A 26,372-nucleotide genomic window follows, 5' to 3' on the forward strand; every position below is an offset into this window, starting at 1 on the left:
CCAGCTTTAATAGATTTGGGGTTTTTCTCCAATTTTTTTTAATGTATTTATTTCAAGACCTTAGAAAATGTTTTCAACAGCTTTTTAATCACATGCTAATTTCTAGCTGTATTTCTCAAATTAGAAAAGCAGGAAATGACACCCAACTATTGGAGCACAGTCAATGTGAAAAAAAAACCTGCCTACAGCACAAATATGTAAAATAGATTATCTGAGTTCTGTGCTCTGTGCTAAAAACACTTCACACCGAATACAAGTCACCAAGATTCAGACTTTCATGAAGTGACCCCCCACTTCTATTCCTAATTTAAAATCTTAAAGCCCTCATTTCAGAGGTTCTGGCACCCATCTCCCTCCTGCAGAGTACAAGGCCTCCAGGAAAAGACGCCAAAAAGATTTGAACTTCTGCCCACTGAGGTAAATGGAACGTTTCCCACTACTTCAGTAGTAAATAAGGTCAAGGAACATTTGTCAGATGTGGCGTAGCTGAAAATTAGGACACATTTCTCAAAATTTTGGCTATGGTTTACATGCACTTCAGTTTCTTCATGTTCAAGGTGACCTGCTTAGATCATTGCAAAGATTCAGTTGTTAGTTCTGCAGAATACCTAAATTAACATTAATGTTATCCTTACTGAAGTCACTAAGTGCACTGTTTGTGCCTTCATAATCTGAAACACTCCATGGACTGACAAAAAGCTTTCTATAATTTTTTTTAATACCTATTTAAGGGCTCCCAGGTAGTGGTACTGCACCACCCGCGGTAACGGAGCAGGCTCTCAGTGCCGTGAGGCTCCCAGTCCTCCGTGGGCACTCTGCTTGTGGCAGGTACCTCGGCTGCTGGGGATGTCCAGAGCAGCCAAGCCGGGAAGCACCGGTTCCTCCATCCTGTTCAACCTGAACAAACTGGAAAACTCACTGGAAAGCCTTTCACCTTCAGTAACACTAAGGCATTCGGTAACACTGCTCGTAGCTCTTCTTAAAAGCATCACTTAAAACTAAGAAAACACTGCAGATCAATCTTTTTTTTAGCATAAAGAAACTCACAGAAAGCTTATGAACTTCACATCCGCAAATAGCTTCTTCACAGCTTACCCCTGCATAACACAGGTTAGCAATTTATTTTCCTGATATTTCTAGAAAAAATTGCAGCTGGACATTGGTTTTTTCCTTTCTTTCTGTGTTTGCTGTCAGATGAGGCAGTCATCTAAGCTAAGGATTCAGCAACAGGCTTAAAAATGCTCCACTTTATAAACAGCACAATTAGGAAACGTGCCAGTCCACTCCTTTTACCAACCAACGCTAAAGGGCAAAAAGGGAAAAAATCGCCACAGACACCACATTATGTATTTATGACATCCAGAGCGGGCTTTAAACTGGTAGTCACAGAAGGAAGCCTGCCTGAGCTGGGGGCTTCTGCTCAGCTCCTTGTTACTTCCCACCGAGGAGCTGCAGAGCCTGGCTGCCAGCAGAAAACAGATTAGAAATGGTGCTGCCAAGTGTTAAAAATGCTAGGCAACCGGGTTTTACTGAGAGCACAGAAAGACCTTGAACTTCATCCCTCATTTTGGAGCAAATAAATGCCAAAAATGGAAAGTGTACAAATTATTAAAATATACTAATTTTACTTTCACCGTCAGAAGTGATTATGCTTGTGCATAATAATTGCAGTGTTCTACAATAAGCAAACACCAAGTTATGCTAAAAGGCTATTATAAAACAAGAACAAAAAAAATCCCGTCCATATTTAGAATTCTAAAGGAAAATCGTTAATTTAATATATATCAAAGAGTAATGAAAAGTCATCCAAAATTTAAAATACAATCCTGAATAACCAGATTCAAAATGAACATTATTTCCAGTGTATTACATACAAACTTCAATAGAATTTCACTGCCAGCTGGTTCTGTACTACTTTTTCTTTTTTCCCCCTTAACTGAGCAATTAAATTCCAGAAGCAAAGCTCTCAGTAATTCTGTCACAGCAGTTCTCCTGTTCAAAGCACTTTCTGGGCACTAAACCCCCCAGCAACCCAAGGAAGTCAGTAAGGAAATGTTAGCATTCCCATTTTACGCACAGGAAAAAATGAAACAGATCCTCCAGAGTTTTTATCCAAGATCAGAGAAGCAGTTTTGATTATACATATACTAAGGGACAGATAATCCAGGCTGTAGCTCTGCAAAACATTTCTATTTAATAAAGCTCTTAATCACTTGTCTAGTGATTTAAACATTCCGGTATTCAGTTCAAATGAGTATGCATGTTGTTAAATGAATATACTGCCAGAGCCCTAACAAATGAAGCCTCCCAATAGCATGCACTAAGGAAGAGTGAGCAGGCTTTTGGGTGAAGCGGGGGTGATATAACCTTAAAAATCATGAAGGGCGGCAGGTAGGAGCTGGACTAGAGCCAGAGTCTTTAAGCACAGAGAAATGACAAGGAAAGCAGAGACACAACAGCCGTATCTGCACTAGTAAATGAAGGAGAGCTCCAGGACGTTCTTGGGCTCTGCAGTGCTGTGATGCATACTGTTAAATGGCTAAGAGTGGACCTTGACAGGCTTTTGGCTGTGATAAATTGCTCTCCCCCAAACACCACTTCGGCATGGCTCAGGGGTTATCGCAAGCCGGGGACATGTCTCAACAGGTAGCACACACACAGCCGCGATGTTTTGGAAACAGTGGAATGTCACCCTCACAGGGACTGGGCCCTCCGTGCCAGCTGGGTGCAGCGCTCCCAAACATTCCATTACCTGGGCAGATGTACTTAGTTACTGCAACTCATAGGAATCAGTGTGGCACATAGACCAACAACGCTCACATTCTGCTATGTCAAACACTATTAGGGTTTTCTGCTACAACTTTCAGGGGCCAGGGGTTCCAGAGCCTGCAGAATTAGAACAGGGAGAACAAACCACATTTGCTTTTCTCAGTCTTAATGCACAAGGGTATTTAAATCTACTGCTCGGACACTTTGACTACAGAATCCAAATAAACTACATCCAAATACTGTGAGCAATGTACAGCTCTAACTTAAGACATCACTGGACACCTCCTCTGTGGCTCCCAGCAGTGGACCAGCAAGCTAAGGTCACACACAGAGCTTGTTGGCTGTCACGGGAGCTCAATGCCAAGCCGTGTAGATACTTAGCTAACATTAGCATCTGTTTGCTTAGCAGGCTCCAAAGGCAGTTCAGCTGACAACTCTGAATTAGCCTGTGGGTCTGTCACAAGATCATGTAACTGTGGGACTTCTGGGAGTGCCTAATACTTCTTTGATTAAGATCACGCACATCATAATATATTACATCCATTCTCAGCATCCTATGAAATCAGTGTTTGTGACCCCTCAGAGTTATCCAGGTAGTGTGGCTGGCTTAAGTGTGTAAACTAAAGCCAAGCTCAAGATACCTTCAGCAAGTTTATATAATGATCCCAAGACCAGAAAAATCTGGTTTTTTGGTGTTAACAGGGGTTGCTGCTACTGATAGAACACCAAAGGCTGCTCCTAATCTCGTCTAAAAATGAACAGGACAACTGTTCTGTATCAGCTTCACTATCAACCCTACTGCTTTAAGGCTTGATATGAATGTGGAAATAACATAATATAAAAATTTAGTAGTGGCTTACACAACTTTACTTTGGTCTAAAAGCTTATCTCATAAGATTCAATTCGCGAAAGGCCAAAGTCTTTATTTTACATACATATATATATATCTCTCCAACTAAATAAACATGAGGAAAGATGGGATTACTCATATGCTTAAAATGAAGGGCATGCTAAATCACCCTGCTATGTCAGGAACTAGAGGAACTCCTGTCCCTGAAAGATTTAATTCTAGATAGGTGGAGTATGCAAAATCCAATGATAAATTTATCCTCAAATTTAAATGCATCATATTTCTATAATTACTCAATTAAAAAAAATTACTTAAAAGAAAAGAGGACATTAAAAATCAATGCACCTTCCTCAGTTTGTGTCTGATAAAGAAACTTCAAACACTGTTAAAAGCCTCAGGAAATAAACATCCCTGTTTTGAGATAGTCCCAAAGGACACCAATTAGATAACAGGACTAGATCAGCATATATTACAAATGCTACGGACAATGTCTAAAACAACAACTGCTTGCTGGTCAGGCAGTTTCAGATATTTTTTCTACAAAGGAAACGTAGCTGCATGAAGGTAACCCAGTAATTATGTAAAACAGCCCTAAAAGCTCTTTCCAGTCTGATAATACAATATTGCAAGTGGGAACTCAGATCTTTCCCACTGCATTCACAACTGGGGAACGTGGAGTTCAAAGCTTCAAGCCTGTCATGTTTTAACACTAAGCACAATCATTCCTTCTTCATCAAAAAGTTAAATGCAAAATACAGCTTCTGCCAGCGTACCACTAAGGATGAAAAGTTAAAACCAAAATAGTCTGGAAAAACAAACATCACTAGGTCAGATTTCTGTCTCCTCTATAAAGATAGACCTAGAGGAATTTTCTTAGGAGCCTCCCCAGATCAGGAGGCTTCAAAGCACATGGCGATGTCTCATGAATCTGCAGGAACCTTCCCCAAGGCCATGCCTCCTGGAGCCATATAGTTTGAGAGCTGCTAATTTGCAGCCCACACAGATAACATTTAGACATCCAAGTCCTTGATAGAAGTGCAAGGCTTCAACACCCCCCCCCCCCCCATATTCTTGAATCTGTGCTGTGCAATCATCGCCGGTTGTTAAAACGCAATCCACAGTAATTATAGCTGTGCTCTGAAAGCAGAGCGGCCTTTGCTGCAATACAGCAGTTCTGAGGCATGAGGCCAACTGAAGCCTCAAGTCTATTTTAATCCCACTATAATTATAAATGATGGATATATAGCTGAGATGCTTCTGAATTTTTGTTTGCATGAAGGTGTATTTATGCATTGCAGAAGAGCACTGCAGAGGAATATCTGAGCTAGCACTGACTGAATTGGCATCAGAACCAATATAACGTTAGCGTGACGCTGTGCCCGAGACATCGCTGCTGTCAGGACACACCGCCACGTTCAGAGCTAACTACAAAACATACCTTTTCACCATCCTGCATTAAGCAATGTTGACATATCCATTAAATACAGAATGAAGAGAAAAGGTGTTGACAGGTTTCTCCGAGGCAAAGCAGTAGAGAAACACACTGGTTAGTTGTTCAAAGGACCGTGATAAGGGGAAAGTTTTACCCAAGTCAGAACCGCAGAGTAGATGCTGGAAAATTTGCCAAAGGCTGGTTGCGTGGAGAGACATCGTGTTCCCCAGCTTGCTGTTGCCACTAGACCTCGCACTGCAGTGAAGGGGACTGATGCAGACCCAGACACCATTTCTTAACCCTGGAAGAAACTGGCTCACTACAACAATATTTTTATATCACATTGTTATCCCCTAAGTGGTGCGGTACTTATCAGCGAAGTACCAAATAAACTCTTTTTACTTCAGAAAGCAACACATCACTGCACTTTGCTACAAAGACCTCAGATCAAACTTATGCTGGTTTTAGTTTAATAGCCTCGTATGAGGTTGCACAATTACCAGCTAATTCATGTGAGAAAGAGGTTTGCTTCTACACACGCTTTGCACTAAACTGGAGGGTCCAGTGTGAAGCAATATTGTATTAAATACATTGTTAGTACCTTTCCACTCAAACCAGTGAGGAAGAGCTCTGGAATTATTTACACTACAGGCCTTCCTCAGATTATAGCTGTTGCATATTGTTTTCTTCTCAAACATAGAAATTTTGTAGAAACAAAAGAATTTCCTCAGGATGCTGTCATTTGGAGAGGATCAAATAAGCCTCCTAAATCTTCATTTGGTGCCTTAGAATATATGTCAGCTCAACAAATTATTGTCTGTGAGCCGTTCATGTAGGTGTTCTTGAATCTCCTCAATTTCCAAGCAAAACGTGGACTTTTACATTATTGGAAGGTCATTCAATTGGCATCAACAAAAAATTGTGTAATCAATGCTTCATGACAGATTTGGGATGTGCTACCTGAATATTCAGCCAAGACGTTTACAACATGTAAGGGAGAAATACAAATTTCACCTTAAAAAAAAAAAATAAAATGAAAAATCACCAGGAGTCCTGCCTCAGTCTTGTCATGAAGGGAACTAGCTCTTATTTCAGTTTTCCGTATGCTTGGAACAGATGCCTGAAGAAAGCAGCCAGGGCCTGCAAATTCTTTACCTCTATCTCTCTTTTAAAGTCCTACAAGGCTCCATATTACTTAAGGCAAAAAGCTTGCAGCAAGACATGAGGAAATACGGGGACACTGCTCCAGGCTAAACTAACCTACCACAGGGAGGTCCAGTTTTGGAGGCACAATCCAGCCCTCAATAAGGACCTCAGGATTTCATCCTGAGTACACTCACACAGGGAAGCTGAAACCGGCAGTAAAGCTTCTTTCACAATGATTTTGCACCGATTTTTGAGTTCCTTCCAATAGAAGATATTCTTATATCTGCCCACTTTCATCACACTATTGCGCATTCCAAGTATACCCTGGGAAACTGTCTGCCATAAACATCCAACCATCAAGCAGTCACTAAAAAAGTTCCTTTTTCAGAAAATAGACAAAGGAGAATCATTATCATAAAGGCCATATTCCGAGGAAAGAAATTTATTGTTGCACTAATGCTTCTCTTGATGATGTGAGATGAAGAGTCATTCAAAGATGTCAGAGCAGTATCTGGCCAGTTGGAGTTAAGAGCATACTGACAGCTTCAGAAACTCAGCATGAAACCATACAAAAATGGGTATTTTTTGGTAAAGGAAAGCAAGACACTATGAACCACCCAGAAAAATCTGATGCTTTTCATCTGCTTTTTCTGTAACTGACAAGATTTACTAGCCAGCTGGTAAAATAATGAAGGAAAGAGGCCAGCAAAACTATACAAAGCTAAGAGAAACTGCTTTGTACTAATTAGAAACAACGTGCAGTCTGATGACACTTTATAGACTTCAATTACCATACTCGGCAGGAAGGAGCTTTCAAACATCTGTATGATGATTATTCTCCTCTGGGATGTCATTTACAGTGCAAAGTATTAAAAACAGGGCCAAAAAATCAATTATAATCTTTGTAAATGAGCATATTCTTGATCTAAGGGATTTGAACTGGTGTGTGGAAATTGGCTTTAAAAGGAGAGACAGAAACTGATTTGACAATGAAAAACAGGCAGCAACCCCCCCCATATCAGACTTGCACAAAATTAAACTTAAGGATCATTAAAATAATAATTTGTACATAAAGTGCAAGAACAAAAGAATATTATTAGAAGTCAAGCCTAACAAAGTAACGTCTAACCACAAGCAAGGTTCAAGCAGAGGCTTGCTTTATTTAAGTTTTCAGGTGAATACCCAGAAAGACTGTCCATTGACCAGGATGACTTGGATGAGTAAAGATATGTACACACTAGGCGAGAATACAAAATCAGATCTTTTATTGTTCTAAATTGTTCTAAAGAATTATTTTCATATTTACATAGAAAACCACAAATACACAAAAGTAATAGGGAGAGTAGGAAGCAACCAATAGCCAATGAGAATGTTACTTCAGCTGGTCACTATTTAATAAATTAGTGCAGAGAATTAAGGATTTTACCCTGTAATCAAAGGAAACCAAACTCATGTAGAAAAACATAACTTACCAGAAAAAGATGTAAGTATAAAATTATAAAATTTACCACTGCAAAATGAAAAAAAACTAACCAACCAAACAAAAAAGGTTATTTGAATGGATTGAAGGTTTTCTTGTCTCATTTACTGATTTTCAGGTGTCTGTTTTCTCAGAGAATATGCTTAGAAGGTATGTGAAAGCAATGCTGAGTTTTATTCAAGAGCAAATGGGAACAGCAATGGTCAACTGCAGAAAAGGGCTAGAAAATTTGCCAGCCATTGCATCAGAATCCCTAATCACAGAACAAAATCTGGCAGCGTTAACCTGACTTTGCTGACCACCGATATGAGGGAGCACCATGAGTATTTTGTACACACAGTAAGATAAATATAACTTTTTCTCTTGGAGGCAAAACTTTCTTGCCTTTGTAAGGGGAGATTAATGACCTTCCGATATTCTGCTGTAGTTCAAGAACATTTCAAAGCATGAACTAATGCAGAGTGCAGATACTTGCTTGCTGAGTAATGCCAAAAGCATGCTATTACAGTGCTCTAAAGGTTGTCTCCCAGTAATTAAGGAGGTACTAACCTAAAGTGTTGGGTTTGACCTTTAAAGCCCTAAGCAATCTGGAAATCTAGGCAAGAGACCAGGCTTTCTGTGCACTTTCCCCCTCTTTCTTCTCTCCTTTTGCTTTTATAGCGATGATTAGAGAGAAGCTGTCAGTCCCCCTCTGACATTCTGTCATTTGGTCAGACAGGACCTGGACCTATTAAACTCTCATTCAAACTTCACAGCTCATTTCTCCTGGTGGGTACCTGGGGAGAAACTAAGAGGATATCCTAGAAGAGTCATTTTATGAAGCTACCACTCAGTTTTGTAGTAGGCTACTACGCAGATGAGGAATTTTAAAATGCTACTGCGATTTTTACAGTTAAGGCAGTCCAGAACATAGGGTGGGATCCCAACCAGCTGTGTATAATCAAAGATGGAGGATGCTTTCACAGTCGCTTGCCCTCTTCATTGCCATGGATCATCATGGCTGTCACTGGTGTTCTGGAAAAAGGAACTGCACAATGTATTTAATGTTGTTTACTCCACAGCACTAAAATAAAGTCTGAATTTCACATGAAAATTCAAGATAACTAAGGTAATGCAGGATGTCTGCAGCAGAATCTCAGCAGCACAGCAGTCTCCGAAGCTATTTTGAGCAGCAGCAATTACTTAAGTAGAATCAGCGAGTGGCCACATTCCATATTGTTGGGAATAACAAAGCTTGAACACCTCTAACAGGCTACCTAGGGATTACTTCAGCTAAATGCAGCTTTGTTATCAAAAAAGAAAAGGATTTTTTTCAGCCTGACAGCACCATAAAAACTCTCGTTCATACTGAATGACACATGAACAGAGATTGGCATTTATAATTTTCTGCTGGTTAAAGACTCATTCTTGCTCCCATTGAACTAAATGAGGCAAAACTGCCATTGATTTCAATCAGATTGTCAGTAGACCTTAAAGATACTAACCATCAGCACTTATTAATATGGAATTATCAGTGGAAAACATATTGACTGGTTGATCTAAATACTTTATCTTCATTCATCAAAACGCTTACTCCAAATGAACAAAGACAGAAAACTGAACCCAGACCAAAGGTCACGCTGCACTTACAAATTGCACTGACTGCTGATACACATTACCAGCAGCAGAATGTGCATTGCGCCCAATCAAACCCACGGACATAATATAACACAGGAAACACACAGCACACTCCCCCCTCAGCTTCCCAGCACTTCAAATTCTGCCTCAATCAGAAACATCCTCCGCCTTTTCACATAAAAGATGAAAAATACATAAAAATAATTTCATATAACTGGCTACTTATTTGCTGAAGACCTTGAAAAATAAAAGCCAAAATCAAGTTGTGAGTATAAATGCTACAACTCTCATAAAAAGCTCTTGAACTCCATTAGTATTATTTTTAACTTCAGAGAAATAATTAATGTACTACAAAGGAGAAAAAGAGTGGTAAAAATTCTGAATTTAATTATATGAATGGTATTCTATATACACTTAATTGCATAGCAGTAACACAACCACTTCCATTACTCTTTATAGCTTCAGATGCCCATTAGCACAATCCCCAAGGTTCCTTATGAATAATTAGATCAGGAAAGGGGGACTCTCTGATGAAACGCAATAGGATGTGATGCTTATGAAACAGCACATCTTGAATCCAGATGCTGACATGACAACATCATGAAGAGCTAATTTGCACATCCAAATTAATACCATCAGGATGATAATATAAAAGAAAGATATGCATATAAAGTGAGCTACAGAAAATAATGTCAAAAAGAATTGAGGTACTTATATTACAAAAATACATCTTTTTGACATTTTAACCCAGTTGGAAAGGTGTAAATAGACTAAATGTCATATTCATGAGCACAGAGACTTAGGCAGACTTACTAGAATTTAATCCACTATTTGGCAACACATGGGCAAGCTGTTTAATAAATAGTTATACCCATCAAACATGTGCAGCGCTCACATAAACAGGTGAATAAATTTCATTACATTTTATTAAACATCTGTTTCCATTTGATACACAGAATGTCTTTGTATTGTTTGATGCTTCTTAGGTATATACCATCAACAAAATTGGCAGCGATATATTTTTAGAAGGATCTCTACATGGGGCAAAAAAACCACAAACAAATGGGGTTTAAAAATATTTTGAAGAGAAACAGATATTTCTGCAGCTGTCATGAGTTGTCTGTCTGCGTATTTACACGTCTGAATAGATAAGAAAGATCTCCCTCAAAACCACTTAGCAGAAAATAACAGGATCTTCATGGAAAGGGAAATGGTTTTCTTCTGCTTCTGTATTTCTCCTTCATGTAAAGTTTAAAACACAAATATACGTGTTACAAGGCAGACCCTACCTTTACAAGGCTACTCAGATGCAAATGTCAAAGAAGTCTGCTCCTCTCTACACATTTTACAGCATGTAACATACATGGATCCTATTTGCCCTATGCATTTGAGAATGTGTTCTGTCAAGGCAGAGCACATTAGCCTCAAGGATTTTCAACCTTTAAAAAAAAATAATCTAAATTCCCATCAAGCTGATGGGATCCCTTTGGAATAAAGAAATATATAAACTCAGAAGAAATTATAATACTGCCGAACAGGATATGGCAGAAACAGAAAAAGGATAAAAGTGAACAGATGGAACGCAAGCAAGAGGCATAATACACCAGGCATAATATTAAAGACATGATAAAGCAACAATTTGTGCAAACTTAACCATTCGAAATTTTCTCAAGATACAAGGGTAAGAAAAAACTCATTAAATGAAAAAAATACTTAAAGCTAATTATAACAATGGTCTACACTAAGTATTTAGGAATCTACTAGAAAATATCACAGAGACAGGATCAATAGGGTTCAGGAGAGATGTATGCACTTATCCACAGCACTAATTATGACAAAAGTTTACTGACTAGGACAGAAAGATAAATTTTAAAAAACAGGAAAAAAAACCACAACCAAAACCATTCTATATCCTCACAACAATCATCGCAACATTGTGGAAAATAAAACATTTTTCTGGACAAATGACAGACACTTCAAGGTAAGCGGCATGCTAACAGGGGGAAGAACAACAAACCTTTCCACTTTGCACTTGGGTAGTTATGATGAAGCATGCATTATTTTTGTACATAATATTACACCTACTACATGAACAAGGAGAATTACAGAGTGCTTCATTATTCATTCTAACAAAACACTTCCTTTTGAAAGAGGTTTAAAGTGCCAGCTTCTTCATTAGCACATCCCAACAGTCTTTGCTTACTGAGATTGATGCAACACTGTTTAAATCACTAGGAGTTCCTTCCAGGGACTTCAAGGGAAACAACATCAGGACCAAAGTCTACGAGTAGAATACGTTAACAAAACCAAAAATCAAATAACCAGCAAGACACACAGGCAACATGCAGTGAGGAAACATATGTGAGGCATAGGTGAAAGCTTTTATTGGTATATGAAAGCATTTTCATGAGCTTTTGCCACAGTAACCTCCACGCTTCCTGTACTTATCTGCCTTTTTTTTTTGTCACCTCTTGCTGTGCACCGTCTAAGTTACAAGATTCCGGTGGCATGTTTATTTTAATCACCTGTAAGGCATCATACACCATTTGTGGCACTGAAGTGAATAAATAACACAATGCCTCTTATTTTGCAAAGACACAACTAACTGCTCTTAGTCATGATGTATGTCATACAAATGAAAGACAGCCTCAATTCAATGTAGTCCTTCACTTCAAAGGCCAAATATTAAAAAAATATATCTTTAAAAGCTTCTGTGCATCATCCTAAAGCCAATAGTCAATGGTCTCCCAATGCATAAATTCACAAAGTACCATGCCTAAAACCAGAGCTGTCATGCTAGTTTTTCCTCCTCAGAGTCTACCTGCCACACAATCTGTGCTTTGCAGTAGCACTGAGACCAATTTTGGGACTTCCGTGGTGTAAATGGATGAGATTTTAGGTCCCTCATTCCCTCGTCTGCTTTCCTATAATTTTTCATTATGTCTGCACAGGTTGGAAGTTCTGCCCCAAAACATGCTGCTCCTGAAACACTGACAGATGATTTAGGATGGTTTTGGCAGACAATGGTTTCTGAAGTTACATCAGCCTAGGTCTGTACAATAATTGTACTGGCAAGATCCAACTTAAGTCCATGTATAATTTCATTTTATGGCTAACTTTTCTTGTGGAATGGTCTTACACGAAATGTATTATATAACACTAGAACTCACTAAAGTCAGGAGATACGTGAAATGTATCAAAAACCTAAAGAACACAGATACTAACTTAGGAGGACATATCAAAACATAACCTGGCATAAGAAAATTTGGGCAGGCAGTTTCCATGAAATATTTTAACATTACTTTATTAGATGCCAAAAAATACAGTAGGTAACAAATGCTAAAACAGTTCTGGAGCAGGTCCTAAGCCTGTCAGTATTTTCAGACTACAGGCAGAGGACCGATGGCAGAAGAACACTGCCACTGTGGCAACTGCCATTGTTTGGCAGAGCTGGCATACCACATGGCATGGATGTAACGAGTATTCTCTTAATATAGTAGTTATAAACATAAACCCTTTAAAGAGATTTAAAGATATTGATAGGACAAGAAGAGGACAAGGGAAGGTTGGTTTTACTGCTACCCCTGTTACATCCCAGCTGCATTCTCTTCTTAGATCAGTCTAGCACCTTTGCACAAGGACATTTATGCAGTTTTTTTTTAATATAAAGAAATAACGTACAGATAAGATTTGCAATAAAGCTCATCATTCATTCCTCCTCACTAGTCTCTTTATTACCCTCATTAATATTGCTTTTCTGTCTACAGACCTGTGCCTTCAAGTGGTTCCTCATCTTTAATTTCTCTCACCTGAATAGGCCCGTGGGACTTATCACAAGGGTAATATTAAGTATGTTCACATGGCTTTCCAGGATTTTTATGTATGCATCTAAGTCTCTGACTTGCAGAGATCATAACTGGAGCTTTAACTGTCCTTCTCTGGGAATCAACTAAATGCATACTAAAAGAGATGCAAATTTGCCTGATAGTGGTAACATTTCAGTCTATTCAAGTGCATTCACAGTTCTTGGTAGCCGAAGTCATTATTAAAAGAAACTCTTGGGAATCTATAATGTTAAATTTTCACTGAAGCCCCTGTATCTTCAGCCACATAGATTTTATAGTCGCCTAAACACCACGCACATTGAAGAGAGAAGTGTCTTAAAGACTGCATCTTTACGTTGTCATGATACCCTGCCCTGAAATAAAAATTAATGAACTTTAAATAAAAAACTCCTCAAAAAATGAACTACTGGCAGAGGGGGAAGATAATTATTGTTTCCCATCTGTTTAAAGCAAAAAAAAAAAAAAAAAGTGTACAAGAAGAGCCATTTCACAAGTCTTCAGCTAGATGTGGAATTTGAGAAAAAAAAATGTATCAGTTGATGAATTACAAGCTTAATTACATCTGGGAAAGACATTTTAGAACCCAAAGGAAAAATGATTTGCTGAATGTCAGTATGCTCAGATGCCCACCAGCGAGCAGTCCCTCCTCTATTCCAGGGTTTCAGTGAAGACAACATACATGTCAACCACAGTAGAAGAAACACAAACTAATGAAACTGTGTGTAAGCTGTAATTACACTGTCTCAGTGAATGGCACTTGGGGTATTGTGAACAGATTGTACATGTTAATTCACACAGGGCTTAATGAAGCATTCCCTGTTCTACAAACTTCACCTCTTGATTTAATTAACCTTCATACCTATACATGTACTACCTACCAATCATAAATGTTGGAAAACCCTTACATAAACAACAATGCTTTTGAGCTACATTAGAAAACTAACAGAGGTTCAGTTTATGTTCGGTTTGGCAGTTCAAAAGGGAAATGCAAGCAAGTTATAAGGTTCTTAGATGATAAAAACTCACACGGTGAATTTGGCCCTAAATCAGCGCTCCCAAACAGAAGACCTAGTCCCTTAAAATTAAGCTGCAACGAAGCAGAATCAATTCCTTCACAACAATAAAAACTGTCTAAGATTTTACTAAAAGAGAAATAAACATTTCTGCAGGAGGCTTTACCTTATAGAAGACTTTTAGATATTAAAATATGTTCTGTTTTGCAGAACAAAACAGATGGCTAACTCGCATCTTAGGTTTGTAGCCACAGATCTGCATGATACAAATATATAAATACATAAAACTATATCATTTTCACCAGCTCTTAAAAATAGAAAGGACACTCATCATTGTTGTCTCAATTGTAAAAATCATCATCTTGGAGACCACAGCAGTTAATCTTTTATGAGTTTAGGACTGAGCAGGCTGTTTACACACACACTGCAGGCCTCCCATTAGCCTGCATCTTCATCTTTTCCAGTACCACAAGGGCTGCACTTTCCAGTCTTGCAGTTTTGATCAGCTTTAGAGCCTGGATTACATGAATTCTCTGCTCTAGTCATTTATGGCAAAACACTGGGGCACTGCAAATAAATGGTGTTTTCCTGCTGACTTCAAAGAGTGAAACATGCACCAAACACAACCACTCATTTCATAATTTCGTCCCGTATGAGTATAAATTCACACAACCGCTCATTTCATAATTTCGTCCCATATGAGTATAAATTCCTAATCTGACTCCAGCACTCAAGGACAGGTATCTAGAGGTGCGAAGGGAGGCTCTGTCTACTCTCCTTTTCTGGTGGGAACAAACTGAAGAGGCAGGGAAACAGCAAAGCCTCATTTTGTAGATTTCTGCTATTGAAGGACAGCAGAAACTGCTGCCCTTGTACTTTGAGGGAACAAAGAAAAAGAACTGCACCTCAGAAAGGCACCTCAATGGCACAGGAGCTACCAGGGCTGCTCCTGGCAGGCAGGGCTCAGCTGAATTTACTTCACAAAGATTCAGTAGCTGTGTAAACAACAAAGCAAAACTGACACACTTTCTCTGATTTCCCTTCCTCCACGATTTACATAATATACTTAATATTTTACTTCATTAAAAAACCAAGCTGAAATTTCTTAATGCACAACTTAGAAAAACACTCGGTACTGACTTAGAGAACACAGGCTGCATTGGAGGAATATTAGTAAATTCTTCACAACAACGAGCAAGTGAAAGCTGCAGAGATAATTTATGTGAGTCTCCAAAGTAACTTTAATAGTATCTCTCATAAAAAATTAATCTGCAAAAGTTAGCAAGCATGACACAGAGGAGGAGAACCAGTGGACTGGATAGAAGTTGGCTGAGGGATAAAAAGGAAAGTTTGTCATCCACAGAAAATCAGGACTGTGTTTGCATTTTAAAATTGAATCATCTGTTTTTTCATCCAGTGCTAAAGACTTACATTACAAGCAAAAGGAAGCAGAAAGACCTCCCTGCAAGCCTCTGAAGCAACACAGATTGCTCCTTTAAAAAGAACAAAACCAAAACCACATAACAATAAAGCAGGGAAAAAGCAACAAAAAGCAACAACATTTATGGTTACATTCTGTCACTCCAGAAGAGAGATTTCAAGGAGGGGGCAGAAACCTGTGTAATAGAGGCCATAAAGCAGGATTTTAAATTAACTGAGAATTCAGCCAACCTTGACAACTTAAACAGAAGGTACCAAATCTGTCCTTTTCCTTGACTGGAGCTATGCTATTTGGTTCACGTGAGAATCTCGACCAGTGTCAATGTCATTTTGGCACAAAGGATAATAATAATTGTATTTATGATATATCCCTCCAAGGCAGCATGCAAGATCACTCAACCAAGTTAAGAAACGCCATAATACATCAAAATATTTAATATATTTTAAACCTGTACTTACTATTTTTCACTCCAGTAGGAAATCTGCAGCTACTGTAAAGCAATATAGGGTTTTGTCTTATGCCATTTTATTGATGCAACCAAATGAACGAGTGTGTTGCTCATTAATGTAACAAGAGGAGTGGCTAAGCACACTTGCTTACCTGCCCACACTGCTGCTAATTACACAAGGGCCAGCTTTCACCTTTGTTATTCTCTCCCTGACTCTCAGTTCTTGCATCCCAGCTGCGTGGTAGTAATTTGAACCTTACGGTACCAATACAGAAAGAAATATCGTGGTGCCACACTCCAGTGAGAACAGGGACACAGAGCAGGATGAATGATGGTGCAGTTGGTGTTGAACAGCTTGGGGGAGCATTTGGTTCGGGATGTGCTTAGATCCTGCTGTGGTGGTGGTATCACAAACCCTGTCGGCAGATTGTCTGTCACTACCCAGGGCGGTGGCTCAGTTGACAGCAGGGACACTGAAGGTCCCAATCCAGTTTTGCCTCTCAAATGGTAAAAAGCTAAATTGGAACCAGTGTCTTCAAACTCCCCTGGGATAAGTCCAAAACCAAATTCTCTTAGTTCCCAAGTAGCGTCAACGCAAGTAGTACACAAAAAAGGGCCCCCCCTTCTCCTGCCATTTTCTCCCCTTCTACAGCATTACCGAACAAGGTAGACAATCACAAGGCAACTTCACAGAGCTCAGCACAAGCTCATGGAATTCACTAAGACTGAACACATCTACAGCTCAGGACCCTCCACAGATTCAGTCTGAGTCTGAGTCCACCTCAACCAGAATTAAGTCAGAATTGGGTGGTTTTAAGTCAAGGCACTTCTGACTCGCATACTTAAGCATTTGGGGATCTTGTGTTTTAAAACAGAAGCGGCACCAATTTTTTTTAGAAACCTCCACAGGCCATGTGGTATTTGAGAACAGGCATTCCTATTTTGCGAGATTTAGACTCGTATAGACCCATTAACTTTGTGTGCACCAAAGGGGACTGAAAAGTGAGACATTATCCAGGACTTTGCAATCCTGGAAGCCACAGGGCAGAAGGTGATCTTTTCGGGGATGTCCACTTGCGCTCTCCTTGCAACAACTGACTCACAAACTCCCCTTACCGGGCTTTGCATTGCGTGAAGGTTGCTGCTACCCAACTGAGAACGCAAGGCTGCTGCTACCACCTTACACACTGAGACGCTTCACCAGGTGTTCACAGCTCTTGAAGGGCAGTACAAGCATCCAGGCTGCCATGGCAGGGACCTGGCTGGCTGGCAGAGTTTGACACAGTAGTACTTCACTGCTATGGTCCATACACTATCTATCATAACTATGAATAATCCTGGAAGACCTAAAAAAATCAAGGAAATGGTCAAAATGTGGTGATAAAAATTCTTGTTCAAACTGTTTTTTTCAATATTGAGAAAGTAGCTATAGCATTTATAAACATCAACACGAAGATGTAGATCCCTTAGGGCGATCACTTCCTCAACAGTCTGAAGTTCATGTCTTGTCTGGAACAGTGAAAGAGTAGTACACAGGCTATAACAGAATCATAGAATTGTCAGGGTTGGAAGGGACCTTAAAGATCATGTAGTTCCAACCCCCCTGCCATGGGCAGGGACACCTCCCACTAGATCAGGTTGCTCAGAGCCCCATCCAGCCTGGCCTTGAACACTTCCAGGGATGGGGCTTCTACCACCTCCCTGGGCAACCTGTTCCAGTGCCTCACCCTCATGGTGAAGAACTTCTTCCTAACGTCCAGTCTGAATCGTTCCATCTCTAGTTTTAATCCATTCCCCCTAGTCCTACCATTATGCGACATCCTAAAAAGTCCCTCACCAGCTTCCTTGTAGGCCCCCTTAAGATACTGGTAGGCCACTATAAGGTCTCCTTGGAGCCTTCTTTTCTCCAGACTGAACCACCCCAACTCTCTCAGTCTGTCCTCATAGGAGAGGTGCTCCAGCCCTCTGATCATCCTTGTGGCCCTTCTCTGGACACGTTCCAGCACATCCATATCTCTCTTGTAGTAGGGGCTCCAGAACTGGATGCAGTACTCCTGGATTTGTAAGAATTTTGAACTGAACAGGTAGAGAGTTAAGCTCATGGGAATTTTAACATCCTCAGATTCTAGTAACTGCAAATAAAGGAAATCTCTCTGGAGCTATCCTGGGCAGCACATTGGGTTCATTAGTGTAAAGGCAGAGTAATTGTTAACAGCAAGGAGAGCGGCCTCTCTTATTTCTTAACAAAACAAAACTCTAGATGAAAAACATACCATGGTACATGTACCACAGAAAACACTATGGTCTTCTGGGTTTATAATCAGACCCCTTTTTCAAAGTCCAAAGCTGCAAACTCATTTATGGCCCCAGTTCACTTGTATTTGCTATTAGGACAAAACATAAAGCAAATACAGCTGATACCTGGCTTCACAGTAAGGGCTTTTCATAACCCTAACTAAAAACCCTTTCTCTACCCTTACTGGTAGCATTATAGATCTTGTTCAATAATTAAACCTAGATTCCCCTTTCTTGCTGTTGTTGACAACAATCACAGGTGACAGAAACAACAGGTGTGTGGTTTTTCCTGGGACACTGAAAAATTAGCGGTCAGTGAACGCAGGAGTCCTCCATTGTTTGTGTACCTTAAAAATAAACCTTGGTCTGCAAAAGCCAAATCTTTATCATGCACTGCTTCAGAGTGCAACTGACTGGAGACATTTTCACACTGGTCGGCAATTTGACAATACAGTGCAGCACAGAATAAAGCAATAGACTTGGAAAAGCTATTTATAGTGCATATGCCCCAAGGAGATATAGCTAATAACTAATTCATTTCACATCACACATTTGAATGCAATATGAAAACTTCCCAGTTTCTTATCAGCACAGGAGAAAAGACTCCACTGTGGCTTTCTTTAAAATAATTAAGGATTCTTTACCAAAACATTTTAATCAAACTAAGTCTCCACAGCAGTCTTTTTTTTCCCTGCCTTACATAGGTTTCCTTAGGAGGTCCATGCCTATTAAAGTTTTGATAAAAGCATTTCACAACATAGTAGTTTCCCAAGCAATTAAAAAATGACACTCATTTTCCTAGATAACACATTTGTTTATCAAATAGTTTTCTTCAAGATGGATTAAAATCCAATATATTATTGGACATATCAACAGGAAACAAATGGAACAATCTGCTAAAAAATTCAGTGAGTGATTCACCTGGAATATCTGCATATGAGGAGGTTTTGTCTGGGTTTATTTTTTTGTTGTCGGGAAAACAGATCAGCTAAGTGTTATTCTGTGGACTAGATAGATGAATATTTTATTACTAACGATGAAGAATTAAACAACAGATAAGAAAAAAAGATAAGGACTTGTAGTACTCGAGACATGAATAACCACACTGAGCTTCCCTTCTGCTGCAACTGTGGCAGAAACAAAGCAGCAAGCAGACAATGCTCAGTGCAACGAGAGCCTTCTAATTTCTCCACACCCACAATTTTTATTTTCTTTCTCTCTTCTTCCACACGCTGACACCAGGTGTTATAACAGCTTGACTTCAATGAGAGTGTCCTAAGAACAGTGTGGTTTCAGCAAATACTGGTGCCAAAGCTGTATCATAAATAAACCGGTAGGGGATGCTGCAAGGAGCCCCAGCTGGTACTCCACAGGAGCTACTACTGTCATGGGACTGGGATAACTCATAGAAAAATAAGGATCCTTGTGAACAAAAAAAAAAAAAAAAAAAAAAAAAAACCACACCAAAAAATCCCCCCCAAAAAACTAACAAAAAAAAACCCAAACAAAAACCCAACAACCCCAAAACAACAAAAACCGCCAACATAGACTATCCCTATGGCTCAAAATCTTAGCAAACAATGACTCACTATTTAACTCGGGCCTTCTATTGCTTTATAATTAAATGACAAGGGTTTTTTTAACAGGTTTTATGCTTAAATTGTAAATAATTGCTATATGAAACAACGTGAATTAACTCCACCAATTTGTCATCCAGTGCCCCTAGGGCCCCTAATTTTTACTGAGTAACATGACAACATCCTAATTTTACTTTTGCCACAGCAGAAGCAGCATGAAAATTATTTAAAACACATGTTAAACATAAAATGTAACTAGATATTGTGAGCTTACACAGTCACTTATGTTGTAGGTTCAGTGAAAATGCTAGAAAGCAACAGGGAAGAACATATACATACACATCCTAATGACTTCAACATAACTGCCTTTCCATTTAGCAATCTATTATCAGAAGTAGTTACCTTATGGATGGAATGCTTGTTTTCAGATTTATGAGTCATAAAGTTTAATGGGTAAAACCTGGATAAACATATTCTAAATCCCTAATTAAATTTAACACAAAGAATGCAGATCTCCTTCAAGAACCCTTAGGGCCTTTTAGGGTTTGGTTTTTTTTCCCCTTTAGCAGAATATTCTGACAGCATTAGGAAGTACTGCCCAGTGACAGCTGAACATCCATTTCCAGATCAGACCTTTTTTTAGACTGTGAAAGGACACTACGTTGTGTGTGTGTGTTGATTTTATTTAGGAAATGAAGATGAGTCGATCTGAGATTTGCTCATATTTAGCTCGGGGGAGGGCTTCTGGGTTGTTTTTTTTTTTTTGGTCCGTTTTCACTGTTTGGTTCTGTTTTCACTTTTGCTGTTTGTTCATTTCATTGTATTTACTGTATTACGTGTTTATTGACCATGTGCTTTAGTCTAAATCATTGTACTACTCAGAAAAGAAATATGTCCCCATTGCAGAGCAATTGAGCAACAATATATTAACGACTAAGATTATTAAAGCAAGCTATCGAAATTATACTGGCAAAAAGCAGGTAACAAAAAGTTGCAAAGTGTAGTTGTAAGAGGGCTTAAAAATAACTACTGAATAAAATAGCATCAGCTGCTTACTTTTTCAAATTTTAGTCTGAGCTAGAACACGTCCAAGCTACATGCTGCACAGAACACGCAGAGACTCCACGCAACTTCTAAAGTCAGCTTAGCTGTTTAGATTTCTAAATATATTAAGATAAGGGTACAACATCAGCTATTGAAAGTGATTACCACTGTTTAATTTTTGCTCACATGGTATTTAAAATTTTGAAGAGCAAATGTGCTGCCTAGTCATTATATTAACTCTTTCATCATGACTTCTCCCTTCTGCTAAGTGGCAGATGACTTTTTTTTAAGTTCATATTTAAACTAATCTTCAATAATTGCTGCCACAATGTAAACTCGCTAATGGCTTCATTACACAAATAGATGAAGAAACAAAACCCAAACAAAGAAAATACTAAAGTGAAATAAGTAATACTAGTATTTGATATAAGCTTTTCTGTGTTTTCTTCAAAGGTCAGAATTATCTGTTTTCCCAAGGACATTCCACGTATTTAACTTTTAACTATTATAACAATGGAACAGTGCAGAAGTGTGTAAAGTTGCCAGAAATGTAAGCTCTTTAGTTATTAAACTTGAATATTTTAATGGCAAAAAACATAATACTGCATAATCAAAGAGACACGACAGCACATCAGGTTTTTGGAATCTTTGATTATGCAGTACGAAATTGCTCACATTAGCCCATCTCCATAATACGAAAAAGTGAAAATATCTTTGGAAACAGCAAGAAGAGAAGGCTAAGAATTGATCTCCTCCTGAAGTGTATTTATAGCCACTGCCCTGCGAGGGAACATGGTTACCGATCATCCTGTCTCCCTATGATGTACCAATACAGGATCCTGATGTGCCAGTACATCAACCTGTCAGAAGCGGCTAGAGCAGCATTAAATAGCAGGGCAGCGCGCAAGCCTTCAATGACGTTACAGTGCTGAGCGTACAAAAAAGTTCATCTCAGTATGCTGCTGCTGAAGAACCATCACTTTAGCTGCTAACCACGTTTGTTGTGTTTTTAGATGGGAATGCAGTGAGATAAAATGAAGCACTACAAAAGCAACACACTATTATATTCACTCCTCGTAGAGAACAGGGCAGAATAACAACAGTCCTGTCGCCTATCCATTGGTGTGAGGAACTGAAGCCTCATTTGGAAACCTTCCATTGTGCCAAATTCATGCTCTTATCATGAATTTCAATGAGATTTAAAGATCTGTTTATTCCTGTTTTTCTGCCTTATCTCCCACCATGTTTCCCACTCTGCACCATTTCATCAATGCAGCAAATCCATTAGGCCCATTGGTTGCCTATACAGACTGCTCTTTCTAAATGGATCAGATTTACCTTCTGTATTAAATCCATGAGTTGTTATTAATAACTGCTTTATCTCCAGAGAATTCCTTTTAATAGCTGAAAATCCAAATTAACTTTTCTCTCCTTACGTTGTAAGGTCTCTCTGTCTTAGTGTGTGCTTATTACATTAGCACAGCCAGCCCTCTCCAAAACCAACTTAGAGATTTCTTCCACCGAACACTTCAAATCTGCATCCTTTCCTACTTGCTTCCAATGATATTCTCCTCAGCCCCTTGTGCTGAACAGTTGGAGCTAATAAGATGATTTGTACATCATCATGCTCTAAGTCAAGCTCATATCTAGCTGGAGCATCTTGAGTTTTATTAAAAAAGTTTAATTATATATGAAGACCTTTCAAATAAAGGGAAAACTTTTGGGTCAAGCTCTCAAAAACAATGACAGAAGAAGCTCATTTGCCATGACTATTTTTCAAGATACCTTTCTATACATTTAATTAATTCATTGAGTGACTACTAAGCTACAGTAAAATTAGCTTGTGATTATCATCTGAATACAAAAGCAGCTGACATAAAACACGAGCAAATTTCCAACTTTTCCTAACTTTTGTGTACTTGACTTCATTAAACATGTTTTTAATTAAAAACATCCCTGGGTCTCCGGTATTTCTAAATTATGTAATTTGTGACTATTAAATCCCTTTCATTTATCAGCTGGATTTTAAAACTTCAGCATCTTACTACTGTTATAGTACTATCTATACTAACAGAAATCTGTCATCCCACACAAGCCCTAGTCTTGCTGCAATGTGTGGTTAAGGAGAGCCTAACCTATCCTCTCCTCTCTCCTTTATCAGGGGCTGGAGGACAGCCTCTCCACATCCAGCACTTCCACAGCAGGCATCAAAGTCCAGAGGCTTGAGCCAAAGCCTAAGGTTGGCTTCAATTTCCTTTAACAGCTCCCAAATATTTCCAGTGTGGTGTCCATTGTTTCTCTTGCAGGAGACAGAACATCCCTAAAGGCCTTTCCTGTTCAGAAATTATTTTGTTGGCAGTCAGAATTTTCCTAAGGATTGTAAATAAAGAGAGGAGCATGATACTTTATAACCTAAACCCATCATTAAACAGCATCAGAATTTCCTAGAACAAAGAAAATGAATTTACCTCACCCAAGTGCTTTGACCTGCTAAATGCTGAATAGATAGATACACGATAGATATAAAAACTTATCACAAAACACGGACGGTGGACAAGGAAGGGAAGCGTTTGACACAGACCACTACAGGCCAGCTGAATGTCATCACAGACACTATCACAACCCAGCAAACAAAGATGTACTCATATTCCTGTTCCACTAATGATACGCACAGAAAATTACCCATTATCTGTGTGCCAAAGGTGTGACCTGTTGCTGTCAATTGAAAAGACAGACATATTCTTCAATTATTTGCTGTATTGTACTAATTACGTAGGAGAATTATGGGAACTTTTCATTAACCTCTCAGCAAGTACATATATCTTAAAAGACTTATATTCAAAAAGAGAACCATCTGTAGACCAACTCTGCAAGGCTGAACACGAGTGGCATTCCTTCTTAAATCTAATATTCTTTTGCCAGACAACCGAAAACAGATTTTATGGAGCAACTTCAAAGCCATATGCAACTCACAAATTGTGTGTGACCTACAGACTTCTTTATTGTGGTCGGCTGATGATTTAGGCTATAGTTGGTATAGATAGGAACTTCCTTAGCAAGACCTGGACGTTCACAAGGGAACAAATATGCCAGCCAATCTGAGCTTCCAACCATCCATTCCAGACCCCAGATGCTCTCCCAAGTAGTTTGTGCAGTAGGGAGAAGCCACTGGAAGGTTTTGTATCTGGGCACAACACCAAAATAAGTGTAAAGCTCAACATTTGAAGATGGAAGCAGCAAACAGCCGCAGCCCAACATGCACCATGAAGGAAAAAAGATGACACACGCAGGAAGCATTCCCCCCCATCTCTGGCCAAAAGAAAAGACAGCTCTGAAGTCTTCCAACTCAGTATCTAAACCATGTAAAAAATCAAAATGTTAATAGCTTCTGTGAAATTGAATTAATATTCAACCAATGTCATGCTCAAATAAGACAATTTAAAAATATGCTTAATCAGCCTTAATTTTTAGATGTCACGGACAATCCAAGCAGAGCAATATATTCTATTGGATACCAAAGTCTTTTAAAATGTGAACCAACACCACCACTCCAAAAACACCTTGAAACTGGTAGCGTTCTGTGTTATCTCCCTTATAGTTCAGAGGAGATGCAGGTAGGAGACAGAAGATTTTTCCCATCTAAAACAAAAGCAAAGAAGTTCTGACCTCAGAAAGCAGGCCAGTTGGCACTGAGATTGCCTGCTCATTCCAACAGCTAGCTGAGGTACCAAAGCAGATATAAAGAAACCTGATTATTAACTATCATTTAGAATAGTACTTTATTGGTCTGGTTTTTCTTTTGATGATACAGCTGTTATTTTATAGTCAAAATCTAGGCTTTGTTAGAACATAGTCTGTTTTCATTTTATGATTGCTGAGCATACAAAGTCAATATAAAATATATGTCAAAAAAGGAAGTGGAGTTTTGTTTTAGTTTTTCACTTTTTTCTTTTCCATGGGTAGTAAACACAAATAAAGTTGGCTGCCAACAGTCCCACTGTCTACCTGCCACTGAAGGCAAGTTTGTAAATCTCAGGAGAGGCTGTTTCCCACCAAGCTGCAGACTCATAAGAAGCTGGAAACATCAAATGCCAGAGGCAAGCCACAAGTCTCTTTCAATTAATTTTTTTTTAAAAGTACTGATGAAAAGATAGTCCACAACAACAGGGACAAACTGTACTGTCACAACTACCCAAAAAGTAACAGAATCAAGAGTCAAATGAGATCAAAAATGGTTAGTATACATAACTGTACCTTGGTCTATCATTTGGAAGATATAATTTATCAGTGCAAGCAGTGCAGCTTGTCTACTATATTTAGGGCTAAACCCAGATGGATTCAGTCAAGGAAATCTGAGGATTCTAGATGCCACCAGAGTCGCCTTGTGCACAAGCTTCCTTATAGCTTTCCCTAAAAAACAAAGAAATTCAAGACAAAAAAATGGTGAAAACTTTCCTCATCTAAGGATAATTTTCCAAGCAGGAACAAAAATATTGACCCTGTAAGCAAGCAAGCACCTTGTTCTCCCAATCACTTTCAATAGCAGAAAAATACTTCTTCAGTGGACATTCCCAGACTTACAAGAGCGTAAGTCACAAGCTGCAGCCCCGATCTTTCTGTCTCTTATATTCACTTCCATCAGTGTAATTAGCTGAGACTCAAGAGAATTTCCTCTCTCATATTCCTAAACCCAAAGAAGTAGGTACCATTTTTAGAATTACCAGGGAGGTGCTGATAGTTCAGTCCTGATCTAAGTTACTGAAATAATTCCCTGAAAATTCCGTAGTGTGAAACCCATTGTAAAGCTGTTGAAGGGATTCCACTCAGATTAATCAGTTTACCCGCTATCAAGAACAGTTCAACAGAATGCTTCTTGAAGAAGGGTTTTAAGAAGCATTGACTGCTTCAGTTGATAAAATTTAAAATGGACCCCAGAAAATTAGTCTACAGGATCTAGAGAACAGGTGCTCTTTCCCTTTTAAAGGGAGGATCTTCCTAACAAAAAATGAAAAAGTGATAAGGAAAAAAGTTATCACACAAGCATAAAATAAAATGTTTTATTTCAGAGAAATAAACTGTATTTCTGTCATCAGAACATAAGGTGAGGAAGTTAAGGAACCCATTTTACATTAATATTGGTATTCAAAGCAGACCAGTCCAAGCTATCAACTCTTCATCCCAGGTCTGTATAGCATCAAAGAGAAAAACCTCATGGATCCGTGTGGAAATATATTCTCCATTTTCATTTGTATCTTTTACTTTTCTTCAAAAGCCTTTCTTTACTAGAAGACACATTGGAAAGCAAATACATACAAGTATTGAATAGGAAAAAAATTCTATTATACATGCCAGCCAGGATGATTTCAATGCTTATTTACCCATGCTTATATTTAAATTTGCAGAGCTTTGGAATTC

The 26,372-nt window shown here is 38.8% G+C and overlaps 1 protein-coding gene across 2 annotated transcripts in view; it reads right to left on the bottom strand.

Moving 5' to 3' along the window:
- PPP2R2C (protein phosphatase 2 regulatory subunit Bgamma) overlaps positions 1-26,372 on the bottom strand; it is a 100,083-nt gene that overhangs the window by 65,620 nt on the left and 8,091 nt on the right. The window contains exons 1-2 of one of the 2 annotated variants that reach the window (XM_054203910.1): positions 25,212-25,270; positions 24,518-24,596 (exon numbers count right to left, since the gene is read on the bottom strand). The exons of the other annotated variant lie outside the window; for it this stretch is intronic. Coding sequence (XP_054059885.1) covers positions 24,518-24,596 — 79 coding nt within the window. The 5' untranslated portion in view covers positions 25,212-25,270. Of the gene's footprint in view, positions 1-24,517; positions 24,597-25,211; positions 25,271-26,372 lie in introns of those variants that run through there. 2 annotated transcript variants of the gene reach the window in all.

This window comes from Rissa tridactyla, chromosome 5, assembly GCF_028500815.1.
Source record: "Rissa tridactyla isolate bRisTri1 chromosome 5, bRisTri1.patW.cur.20221130, whole genome shotgun sequence".
NCBI classification, from domain to species: domain Eukaryota; kingdom Metazoa; phylum Chordata; class Aves; order Charadriiformes; family Laridae; genus Rissa; species Rissa tridactyla.